The sequence below is a fragment of the Ranitomeya imitator genome, chromosome 1, assembly GCF_032444005.1.
Source record: "Ranitomeya imitator isolate aRanImi1 chromosome 1, aRanImi1.pri, whole genome shotgun sequence".
In the NCBI taxonomy this organism is placed as follows: Eukaryota; Metazoa; Chordata; class Amphibia; order Anura; family Dendrobatidae; genus Ranitomeya; species Ranitomeya imitator.
This window is the reverse complement of record NC_091282.1, coordinates 346,009,733-346,022,376: the sequence shown is the minus strand read 5'-3', so window position 1 is coordinate 346,022,376 and position 12,644 is coordinate 346,009,733. Positions and strand designations below refer to the sequence as shown.

General features: G+C 45.8%; 1 protein-coding gene across 2 annotated transcripts in view; it reads left to right on the top strand.

Moving 5' to 3' along the window:
• Positions 1-8,257, top strand: part of AP1B1 (adaptor related protein complex 1 subunit beta 1) — a 29,391-nt gene extending 21,134 nt beyond the window's left edge. For both annotated transcript variants that reach the window (XM_069759993.1, XM_069760001.1), the window contains exons 17-22: positions 3,745-3,890; positions 3,978-4,107; positions 4,276-4,360; positions 5,314-5,400; positions 5,962-6,116; positions 7,806-8,257. In XM_069759993.1, coding sequence (XP_069616094.1) covers positions 3,745-3,890; positions 3,978-4,107; positions 4,276-4,360; positions 5,314-5,400; positions 5,962-6,116; positions 7,806-7,880 — 678 coding nt within the window. In that variant the 3' untranslated portion in view covers positions 7,881-8,257. The remainder of the gene's footprint in view (positions 1-3,744; positions 3,891-3,977; positions 4,108-4,275; positions 4,361-5,313; positions 5,401-5,961; positions 6,117-7,805) is intronic.
• The last annotated feature ends 4,387 nt before the right edge of the window (positions 8,258-12,644 follow it).

Genomic DNA, 12,644 nt, shown 5'->3' with positions numbered 1-12,644 from the left:
TGGGGTTTCTACTGTTTAGGCACACCAGGGGCTCTGCAAACGCAACGTGACGCCCGCAGACCATTCCATCAAAGTCTGCATTTCAAAAGTCACTACTTCCCTTCTGAGCCCCGACGTGTGCCCAAACAGTGGTTTACCCTCACACATGGGGTATCAGCTTACTCAGGAGAAACTGGACAACAACTTTTGGGGTCCAATTTCTCCTGTAACCCTTAGGAAAATAAAAAATTCTGGGCTAAAAAATTATTTTTGAGTAAAGAAAACGTATTTATTATTTTCACGGCTCTGTGTTATAAACTTCTGTAAAGCACTTGGGGGTTGAAAGTGCTCACCACATATCTAGATAAGTTCCTTTCGGGGTCTAGTTTCCAAAATGGGGTCACTTGTGGGGGGTTTCTACTGTTTAGCAACATCAGGGGCTCTGCAAACGCAACGTGACGCCCGAAGAGCATTCCATCAAAGTCTGCATTTCATAACGTCACTTCTTCACTTCCGAGCCCCAACATCTGCCTAAACAGTGGTTTACCCCCACATATTGGGTATCAGCGTACTCAGGAGAAACTGGACAACAACTTTTGGGGTCAAATTTCTCCTGTTACCCTTGGGAAAATAAAAAATTGCGGGCTAAAAAATCATTTTTGAGAAAAGATTTTTTTTTTTTTTCATGGCTCTGCGTTATAAACTTCTGTGAAGCACTTGAGGGTTAAAAGTGCTCACCACACATCTAGATTAGTTCCTTTGGGGGTCTAGTTTCCAAAATGGGGTCATTTGTGGGGGATCTCTAATGTTTAGGCACACAGGGGCTCTCCAAACGCGACATGGTGTCCGCTAATGATTGGAGCTAATTTTCCATTTAAAAAGCCAAATGGCGTGCCTTCCCTTCGGAGCCCTCCCGTGCGCCCAAACAGTGGTTTACCCCCACATATGGGGTATCAGCATACTCAGGACAAACTGGACAACAACATTTGTGGTCCAATTTCTCCTATTACCATTGGCAAAATAGGAAATTCCAGGCTAAAAAATCATTTTTGAGAAAAGAAAAATTATTTTTTATTTTCATGGCTCTGCATTATAAACTTCTGTGAAGCACTTGGGGGTTTAAAGTGCTCAGTATGCATCTAGATAAGTTCCTTGGGGGGTCTAGTTTCCAAAATGGGGTCACTTGTGGGGGAGCTCCATTGCATAGGCACACAGGGGCTCTCCAAATGCGACATGGTGTCCGCTAACAAATGGAGCTAATTCTCCATTCAAAAAGTCAAAAGGCGCGCCTTCCCTTCCGAGCCCTGCCGTGTGCCCAAACAGTGGTTTACCCCCACATATGAGGTATCGGCGTACTCGGGAGAAATTGCTCAATAAATTTTAGGATCCATTTTATGCTATTGCCCATGTGAAAATGAAAAAATTGAGGCGAAAAGAAATTTTTTGTGAAAAAAAAAGCACTTTTTCATTTTTACGGAACAATTTGTGAAGCACCTGAGGGTTTAAAGTGCTCACTAGGCATCTAGATAAGTTCCTTGGGGGGTCCAGTTTCCAAAATGGGGTCACTTGTGGGGGAGCTCCAATGTTTAAGCACACAGGGTCTCTCCAAACGCGACATGGTGTCCGCTAACGATGGAGATAATTTTTCATTCAAAAAGTCAAATGGCGCTCCTTCCCTTCCGAGCCTTACCATGTGCCCAAACAGTGGTTTACCCCCACATGTGAGGTATCGGTGTGCTCAGGAGAAATTGCCAAACAAATTTTAGGATCCATTTTATCCTGTTGTCCATGTGAAAATGAAAAAATTGAGGCTAAAAGAATTTTTTTTGTGAAAAAATAGTACTTTTTCATTTTTACGGATCAATTTGTGAAGCAGCTGGGGGTTTAAAGCGCTCACTATGCATCTAGATAAGTTCCTTGGGGCGTCTAGTTTCCAAAATGGGGTCACTTGTGGGGGAGCTCCAATTTTTAGGCACACGGGGGCTCTCCAAACTTGACATGGTGTCCGCTAAAGAGTGCAGCCAATTTTTCATTCAAAAAGTCAAATGGCGCTCCTTCCCTTCCAAGCCCTGCCGTGTGCCCAAACAGTGGTTTACCCCCACATATGAGGTATCAGCGTACTCAGGACAAATTGGACAACAACTTTCGTGGTTCAGTTTCTCCTTTTACCATTGGGAAAATACAAAAATTGTTGCTGAAAAATCATTTTTGTGACTAAAAAGTTAAATGTTCATTTTTTCCTTCCATGTTGCTTCTGCTGCTGTGAAGCACCTGAAGGGTTAATAAACTTCTTGAATGTGGTTTTGAGCACCTTGAGGGGTGCATTTTTTAGAATGGTGTCACTTTTGGGTATTTTCAGCCATATAGACCTCTCAAACTGACTTCAAATGTGAGGTGGTCCCTAAAAAAAATGGTTTTGTAAATTTCGTTGTAAAAATGAGAAATCGCTGGTCAAATTTTAACCCTTATAACTTCCTAGCAAAAAAAAATTTTGTTTCCAAAATTGTGCTGATGTAAAGTAAACATGTGGGAAATGTTATTTATTAACTATTTTGTGTCACATACCTCTCTGGTTTAACAGAATAAAAATTCAAAATGTGAAAATTGCGAAATTTTCAAAATTTTCGCCAAATTTCCGTTTTTATCACAAATAAACACAGAATTTATTGACCTAAATTTACCACTAACATGAAGCCCAATATGTCACGAAAAAACAGTCTCAGAACCGCTAGGATCCATTGAAGCGTTCCTGAGTTATTACCTCATAAAGGGACACTGGTCAGAATTGCAAAAAACGGCTTGGTCTTTAAGGTCAAAATAGGCTGGGTCATGAAGGGGTTAAAAATCTACATTTGGCACAAAAACCTGATTTAATCAGTAGGTAATTTCCTGATGATGTCTTCCTTTTCAAAACACATACACGCTGTGCTTACCTAAGCATATTGCAAAATCCTTAAAGAAGCACTTCCATCAAAATGTGTATCCTCTTAATATATTGCAGTCATATTATATAGCACTGTGTACTTACAATTGCTCATTATGCCTTTTACCCAGTTAATTCTTCTGTTTCCCCATTAAGGTATATGACAAACTGACTAGCCGATTCCGTCACAGCTCTATGTAGAAACAGGAGGTCAATTTTCCCTGCATGACTCACCAGTCACTGCAAAAGTTCCTGGCAGGAAGGAGCAGTTTGGTGAGGAGTTGAAAAGGGAATGATTTATATACAGAGAGAAGACACGTCCTGTTTCTAAATAGAGCAGAGAAAAGAGAAAAATTTACTGGGTAGAAAGGCAAAATGAGCAATTGCAAGTACACAGTGCTATAGAATCTGATGATCGCAATATATTAAGAGGATAAAAACTTTAATCGGGGTGCTTCTTTAAGGGTATGTGCACACTATTTTTTTTCAAGGTCACCTACTTTGGAACCCACCTGAAAAAGAGCTCAAGAATGAAAAGAAATAGAATGTAAATAGCTTGCTCACATGTTCACTCTTTTTAGCTCCTTTTAACTGCAAATATGCAGAGCGGTTACAAGAAGTGACCCGACCATTCTTCAAGTGGCTTCTGCTTGGAAGGCAAAAATTTTGAAAATCAAAATGATGCCAAAAAAGAAGTTTTAGGACAAAAGCTGGCAGCGTGTCCTGAAGTGGCACCTAAAAGAAATCACGTGCACTTTAGTTTTCCATCCCTTTAAGATGACCTGCTTCCTTACCATGCAATCGGGGTTGCTCTTGATCCGTCTTCTGCTTCCTTATGACAGGTATGGTTACATGCCATGAAAGGCAAGGGCCTGGAAATCAGTGGCACTTTTGCTAGAAGATCTGGTGCAGTGTTCATGGATCTGCAGTTCACCAATCGAGCCCTTCAGGTCATGAGTGACTTTGCCATACAGTTCAATCGCAACAGGTATAGAGCTTGCCAGAGTAAAGCATTTGGGACAAATCTTTTTTTATTAGTTTTGACTAGACCATTCCCTTTAAATGTACTTGACAGCTTTGGCCTGGCCCCTGCGGCTCCACTCCAGATTCTCACTCCCTTGGCCCCCAACCAATCTACAGAAGTCTCTCTCCCTTTAAATACAGTTGGGTCTGTGATGAAAATGGAGCCTCTCAATAACTTGCAGGTATGTCGCCCGCTTTGATTGTTGCTCATAGTGTGGCGTGTTAATCTGTGTATCTAGGATTCTACCCGTCTAGAAATAAGATCATGATATCAGCACAACATCCAATATTTATGAAGCTTAGCGTAATGGTTTTTGTGGTTTGATGCAGTACTCTTTGTTTTCCTGCAGGTGGCAGTAAAAAACAACATTGATGTGTTTTACTTTAGTGTTGTGTATCCAGTGCACATTCTATTTGTGGAAGATGGAAAGATGGGTGAGTGTCCAGGGTCCACCAGTAATTTCCCCAAAATTAATGTTTGATTTCTAAGCCCAGCTGCAATATTTCTGTGTCAGTGGTTCTTGTTTTTATTCTTTTCTGCAGTGCGAGTGTATGTGACCCGTTTTGTCGCCCCGTAAATAAATCATAATAATAATAATAATAATAATTTTATTTATATAGCGCCAACATATTCCGCAGCGCTTTACAAATTATAGAGGGGACTTGTACAGACAATAGACATTACAGCATAACAGAAATACAGTTCAAAACAGATACCAGGAGGAGTGAGGGCCCTGCTCGCAAGCTTACAAACTATGGGGAAAAGGGGAGACACGAGAGGTAATAATGACAGGTACTAATCACACTGACTTACAATCTGTGCCCAGTCTGTTATATCTAGAGACACTACCTGTGAATACATAATTTTGTAGGAAAAACAACAGACGCCTATGTAGAACACCATATTATCCTGAAACTGAAGCCGAGTGATAGTGACCACGTGGATCGTTGCTGTGCAGTGTTCTCCAGTAGGGGTTGTCCACCCTTAGAAACCATTTTCCTTCCTTAAATGCATGTATTTAGTACTATGACTTGTTTTTGCAATTGAATATGATTAAAAATGTTGTCCCATTTGCTTTCTACATCCCGTTTTTTGCACTGCCTATTGCTGGCTGCAGAATGGGTTAACTGAGAATCTGTCAGTGAGCGCTTTCAGAGAGTTTTCTTTTTTCTGCCCTCCTCTCAGCTGATTTATGACCACAGACTACATTAAAGTTGAATAAGCCTGTAAAAGCCAAACGGTGCAATATTTGTAATGACTTTTAGCCTTAAATACATACATTTTTAAGTGAAAAAAAAATCAAAGATGGACACCCCTTTTTAAGACTTCCTTGTGTGTTATCATGGAGAGAACGAAAAAGTCAGTTTCTGTTTACTTTTCTGAACAGAGCGACAGATGTTTTTGGCCACATGGAAGGACATCCCCAATGAGAATGAGGCCCAGTTCCAGATCAGAGACTGTCCTCCAAGTCCAGGTATGTTTTACAGGGGAATGGCCACACAGACTACTATACAGATACTAGGCTGCAGTTTGTTGTACCTATTAGCACTACTAAAAGTATGCCGCAATGTGTGTCTAGTAGCACATGGCTGCCGGGGAGCAGCAGAGTCTCTCAAGAACCAGCCGAAATCCAGATGTATGGGGAAAAGCCCCTTCCCCAGTGCCCCTGCCTCTGTACTCCGCTACCATCTCTGTGCTGGTGGGAGGCTGTCCCTGGTTACGATCAGGCGTTGTAGATGGGGCTGGCGATGGGAGATTGCGTGTCGTACATTACTGTGTCTGCACCACATCATTCATTGTAATCATAGTATAGTCTTTCCCACTTTTTGTGCTTCTACATCTTGGTGCATGCGATTGTCCAGCGTGTCCTAATAACAGTGACTGTTAAGGGGAGCATGGCTGTTTTTGGCGATCCGTTATCCCCTTTTCCCTAAGTGATGACATTGCTGTCTGCTCATACTTTATTCATGGTAACGTTGCTCCTAGGTTCTAGTCTTCATGCGTGTAAGCTAATGCTGAGCTGTTAATTTCCCAGATGCTGTCAGCACCAAGCTGCAGGCCAGCAATGTCTACACAGTGGCTCGGCGTACAGTGGACGGTCAGGACATGTTGTACCAGTCTATAAAGCTCACAAATGGCATCTGGGTGCTGGCAGAACTGCGGCTGCAGCCTGGAAGTCCCAGCTGTGCAGTAAGTACCGGCTAGACCTGTCCCATGTCTGTCTGCTTCTGACATTGGTTTAGAGGGTCCGATAAGTTGTCAGTCCCTTACATCTGCCTCGCTTCTATGTGAAATCCAATGTTCTGTTTCCTGGCTCCTTATATCGAGTGTTCGAAAATATTCCTACCCTGGGTGTGGATGGGAGCGCCCTTCCCATAAGGGCAGTAAGTACGTTCTATTAGTCAGCCCTTATTGTACATGGTTAGCATGGCGCTGAATGCGCCCATCACGCTGTAAGGCATAGACTAAACACCAATCAACCTGCTATATATTCCTTTTAGCGATCAGTGCAGCCAAAAATATGGCTAAGACCGTTCTGTGCTAAGCTTAGAAAGGATAGCTGCATTCACTTTACAAATGGAAGGGGTCGGTTCTCATTCATTAAGATGGTTTCCCGTGAAAACTGTACAATTTTCTCTGACTTTATAAAGCACAAGCTGGAAAGAACTGTATAAATGTGAACGTAGCCTTAAAGGGGTTTTCCCGCAAAGTTCATTTTACTCTATAGATCTTTGAATAATAATTGCCACAATTGGATGTAATTAAATAAAATATTCATGTGCTGAGATCTTATAAATGTTCCTCTGCTGTGTACTGTGTAATGGCTTTCTCTGACGGTGCAGGAACATGGTCTGATTATACCACAGCTCCTGAGCAGGGGAGGAAGGAAAGTAGTATACCGACAGGACAGCACGGGGCAGCAAAAGCTTTACCTAACAGAAAGAATCAGCTGTGCCCCTTGCTGTCCTGTCTGTATATCCTTTTGCTTCCTCTCCTGCCCAGGAGCTGTGGTATGATCAGACCATGTTCCTGCACGGCCATTACACAGTACACAGCAGGGGCACATTTATTTTTTATCTTATTTATTTAAGATGATCTCAGCACAGGAACATTTATTCAACACATCCAATTGTGGAAATTATTATTATTCCAAGATCTATTAATTAAAACATACTTTGTTCCTGGGTCACTCCCCATTTGAGCCGAATTCAGACATCCATTAAAGACTATCATTGTGCCATTTAAACATGTCAGTCGTCAAACAAGGAAATGCTTGTCGCGTCATGGCTTATTTTACAATCATTATTGGCTACATATTCCCACGTGTAGACTGAGCTGTGCTGCCGGCAATAATGAAACTGGGAATGAATAGATGTTTTCAATCTGCTGATGATTGCTACATGTAAAAGTAAGCAAACAAGCAACCACCAACATGCTATGTCGTTAATTAAAGGTCTTCTACATATGTAAATATAAACCTAGTCTTATAGGGGTCGTCCAGTCCCAACAGATTGAAGATTTTTTTTTTTTCCCCCCCGGCTAGATCATCAATATCAGATCTGTGGGGATCCGACAAGCGTCACCCACACTGATCTGCTGTTAAGCCTCTGCCGCTATTACAGAAAAACTTCTATTCTGAAACTGATAAACTATCCTAGGGATAGTCCATTAATATGTTGTGGCCTATAACCTTTTTTCTTTGTAGAAACATTACTTATGTTATGATTCTAGTATTAAGCTTTAGTTGCAACTTGCATTTCCAATTCTGCATCATTCAGAGGTGAAATCTTCCATCATGCTTGACTTGGTGAGGTGTTCTATGGTTATTTGGATTCTGAGTACTGTACAGAGTTAATTGTCTCATTTTTCTCTTAACAGCTATCATTGAAGTGTCGTGCACCTGAAGTATCACCATTCATCTCCCAAGCCTTTGAAATAGTGCTGAAGAACTGAGCCTTCCTCTATACCAGCTGTATGACGATCACCATCCTTCCTGTATGAAGGCTGGGCTTATGAGAAGAGAGGCCTTGTGCGCATGAGTCTGCTACTTTTCTAATCGGGATAAATGAACATGGACCAAATAATGAATAGTGTTGATTTTATTCTCTTACTCCCAAAGTCGCTCCTATTTCTGCCTTCATTTTAAACCCTTTGCTATCATGTGGATTGCACAGGGGTTAAACTGTTCACTACTGCTGTGAGCATGTGGGTAGACCCTACCCCTTTTTACGGTAGATGCTGTATTGGTTCTGCTGGATCCAGTTAATTTAAACAATAAAGAACTTGGATATAAATGTATATAATAAAAACTTTGATATGTGTGAGCCTCACCATTTGTGATTTATTCTCCTGTGAGACATTCCTATGTATGTACTGGAGGCTTTGAATGGAAGTTATTTAAAAAATGACCTATTGATTAACCTCTTAGTGACAGAGCCAATTTTGACATTAAAGGGAACCTGTCATGTCCTTTGTAGCATGTAAACTGTCCTCATTGCGTTGTAATGTGCATCAATAACACGTATTTCTCCTTCGCCACATTGGGGGCCACAGGACCGTGGGTGTATGCTGCTGTCACTAGGAGGCTGACACTAAGTAAATGCAAAAAAGGGTTAGCTCCTCCTCTGCAGTATACACCGCCCACTGGCTCCGGATAATACCAGTTCTTGCTTAGTGTCCGTAGGAGGCACACTGCATCTGTTTCTTTCCAGACGTTTTTATTTTTATTCTTATTTTTTTCTCAAGAGGATGAAGGGGGTGACGGACCCTTTTAAGGGGTCCAATCTCCCCCGAAACACCAACAGGTGAGCACGGCGAGTTTACTCCCCGTACCCTTTCCTGCAACGTGGGATGCTCAGCCGTGGACATGCCCTGTGAAATCCTAGGGGAGCGAACCCTTAGGATACACAGAGGCCATCTTCCCGGAGTATTGTCCGGCCGCCCTCCCTCTGCTCCACCACTAAAAGAATAGCGGTGCTGCAAGGAGCCTCCCAGTCCCTCTCAAGCTCCTCATCAAGAGGGCGCTGGATCGAGGTGGACTGCATCGCCCCTCATACCTCGCCTGAAGAGGATCTCTAGCGGTGAGTCTGCTGGGGTAAGGGGTGGCTCCCGAGCGCACCGCGGGCTCGGCCGCATCTTGCGGCCGGGCACTGCTAGTTTAGCCCACGGCTTCTGACTCTGCTAGGCCACGGTCCGCCCACAGGACGTGTCACGCGCGAGGCCCCGCCCACCGCTTCAACGCTTCTCGCACACTGCGAGAAGCGCCCTCCAAGCTCTCGGTGGCCATCTTGCCTACAACAGGGGGACCTCAATGCCACTTCTCACCGGTCTCAGTGCGGCATCTGGACACAGGACCTGGGTACGTGCGCTGCGCGCTGACAGCTCCCGTCCTGCTGCAGGCTCCGCTCTACAAAGTACTCCCGTCTTTACTAGCTGCACAGTGCTCCGCTTTACTGGCTGCACAGTGCTCCGTTTTTACTGGCTGCACAGCCTGCACGGAGATTAGCAGACAACATGTCTCTGCCTAAACACAAAAAGTCTGCAAAAACGCATACAGTGTTCTTTACTTCTTGCACCTCCTGTCAGGCTACGCTACCAAGCGGGCATACTGCCCCGCTCTGTAATTCTTGTGACCCTAAAAGCGCTCTGGAGCCCCCCGCCGCAAACGAGCCCGCGGTGACCAGTCCCCCTAAGTGGGCTTTGTCACTTTTGCAGTCTATGGCATCTTTGACTAAAGGCCCCTTCACATTTAGCGACGCTGCAGCGATACCGACAACGATCCGTATCGCTGCAGCGTCGCTGTTTGGTCGCTGGAGAGCTGTCACACAGACCGCTCTCCAGCGACCAACGATGCCGGTAACCAGGGTAGACATCGGGTAACTAAGCGCAGGGCCGCGCTTAGTAACCCGATGTTTACCCTGGTTACCATGCTAAAAGTAAAAAAAAACAAACACTAGATACTTACCTACAGCCGTCTGTCCTCCAGCGCTGCGCTCTGCTTCTCTGCTCTCCTCCTGTACTGTCTGGGAGCCGGAAAGCAGAGCGGTGACGTCACCGCTCTGCTTTCCGGCTCACAGCCAGTACAGGAGGAGTGCAGAGCGCAGCGCTGGAGGACAGACAGCGGTAGGTAAGTATCTAGTGTTTGTTTTTTTTACTTTTAGGATGGTAACCAGGGTAAACATCGGGTTACTAAGCGCGGCCCTGCGCTTAGTTACCCGATGTTTACCCTGGTTACCAGTGAAGACATCGCTGGATCGGTGTCACACACGCCGATCCAGCGATGTCTCCAGGGAGTCCAGCGACGAAATAAAGTTCTGGACTTTATTCAGCGACCAACGATCTCCCAGCAGGGGCCTGATCGTTGGTCGCTGTCACACATAACGATTTCATTAACGATATCGTTGCTACGTCACAAATAGCAACGATATCGTTAACAATATCGTTATGTGTGAAGGTACCTTTAGGTTATTGAGTCCCTCCAGGATCCTACCAGGAGCAGGACCACTGATCCACCTATTCAGGAGCATCCCAGTACGGCTGCGGAATCTTCAGCCTGCAGGGGCCGCTCTCATTCTAAGCACAAGCTGCCATCTAGGAAGCGCGTCCGTAGCTCGTCCCCCAGGCCCTTGGGGCCTAGGCGTCTGGTAGCTCCGCTTCCCGCTCTCGTTCCCCAGGCACCTCTTCCGACCAGGACTCTGATCCTGAGTCCGATGGGCCTCTAGATCTGGAGTCGCCAGGTTATCAGAACACTATAGATAGTCTCATTGAGGCAGTCAACCAGTCCCTTCAGGTCGATGAGGAACCGGCGACTTCCAGTACGGATAATTCGGTGTCCTTCAAAAGGACTAAACGTACTCACAGGGTGTTTGCCAATCACCCGGAGTTCCAGGCCATAGTCAAGCGTCATAGGGAGCGTCCAGACAAACATTTTCAGGGCCAGAGATCTCTTGAGTCCAAATATCCCTTTTCTCCTGATCTCCGAAAACAATGGACAGAATCCCCTCCTGTGGATCCTCCTGTCTCACGTTTGTCCTCTAAAACTATCCTATCTGCCGGACGGCTCTTCTATCAAAGATCCCACGGACCGCCTAGTTGACAGCCTCGCCCGTTCAGTCTTTGAGGCTTCAGGCTCGGCACTCTTCCCCTCCTTCGCTGCTACCTGGGTAGCCAAAGCCGTGGCCTTTTGGGCAGACTTTCTGCATAAGACCTTACAGAACAGCGATCTTTCTCCTGAAATAGCGGAGCTTGCAAATCAAATCTCCTTGGCTGGCGATTACTTAGTAAACGCTTCCCTCAACGCGGCTAACTGCTCTGCACTTACGGCTGCTAACGCTGTGGTGATTAGGAGAGCGCTATGCCTGAGGAACTGGCAAGCGGACTCCGTATCTAAAAAGTCGCTCACATCTCTGCCATATCTCAGTGGCCGTCTTTTTGGTGAAAAACTGGACAAACTGATTTCCAACGCTACGGGAGGTAAAAGTACTTCCCTTCCCCAGCAGAGATTCAGACAAACGTTCCGACGGCAGCCACAGGCCCGGTTTCGGCCCTTTCGTGGAACCTACTCATGGCATTCATTGGCCAGTTCCCCTGGTTCGGGGCGCCGTGCCGCCAGAGACAAGAGCCCTCAGGCTTCATACAGGCCCAACCATTCCTGGAGGGGCCGCTCCACACAATCTAGGTACAGGGGATCCAGACCCCAATCATCATCTTCAAATGACTCACAATCCCGTCCGGATGACACCAGCAAAGTTGGCGGACGCCTTCTCTTGTTCCCTCATGCCTGGCTCGCCGTTGTTCACGACGAGTGGGTCAGGGATCTGGTGTCCTCCGGTTACAAAATCGATTTTTCCTCCCCATCTCCAACCCGGTTTTTCACTTTCCGCCCTCCCGAAGCGGGAAGGCGCGCCCGAGTTTTTTCCCAGGCCATCCAGTCACTCCGACAAGACGGAGTCATCCTCCCTGTCCCAGTGGACGAAAGATTCCGCGGTTTTTATTCAAACCTGTTTATGGTTCCCAAAAAGGATGGAACAGTAAGGCCCATCCTGGACCTAAAGCTGTTGAACGGATTTGTCAAAGTTCATCATTTCAGGATGGAATCCCCCCATTCCGTCATTGCCTCGATGGAACATGGGGAATTCTTAGCATCCATCGACATCCGGGATGCATACCTCCACATCCCAGTCTTCCTGCCTCATCAAAGGTTTCTCCGCTTCGCCGTCGGAGAGGAACACTTTCAGTTCAGGGCCTTGCCTTTCGGCCTCGCCACCGCCTCCAGAGTTTTCCCAAAGGTCATGGCGGCTGTCATGGCCATTCTGCATTCTCGGGGCTTAGTCGTTCTCCCCTATCTAGGTGACTTACTGGTCAAAGGCCCATCCTTCCGAGCCTGCGAGGAGTGTGTCCGCATTTCCTTGGATACTCTTTCTCGGCTGGGCTAGTTGATCAATTTGAAGAAGTCATCCCTTCTTCCAGCTCAACGGATTTCCTTCCTGGGCATGACCCTGGACACGTCCGTAGGGTTGGTGCTTCTTCCTCGGGACAAGGTCCTGGCTCTTCAACAGAGGGTCTGGAAGCTTCTTCGGCCGTCCCCCTGCTCCATCCGTTTCGGCATGAGGATTCTCGGAAAAATGGTGGCCGCAATGGAAGCAATTCCTTTTGCGCGAATCTACACCTCCGCCCCCTCCAGCACGCTCTTCTGGACGCATGGGATGGGAGTTCGTT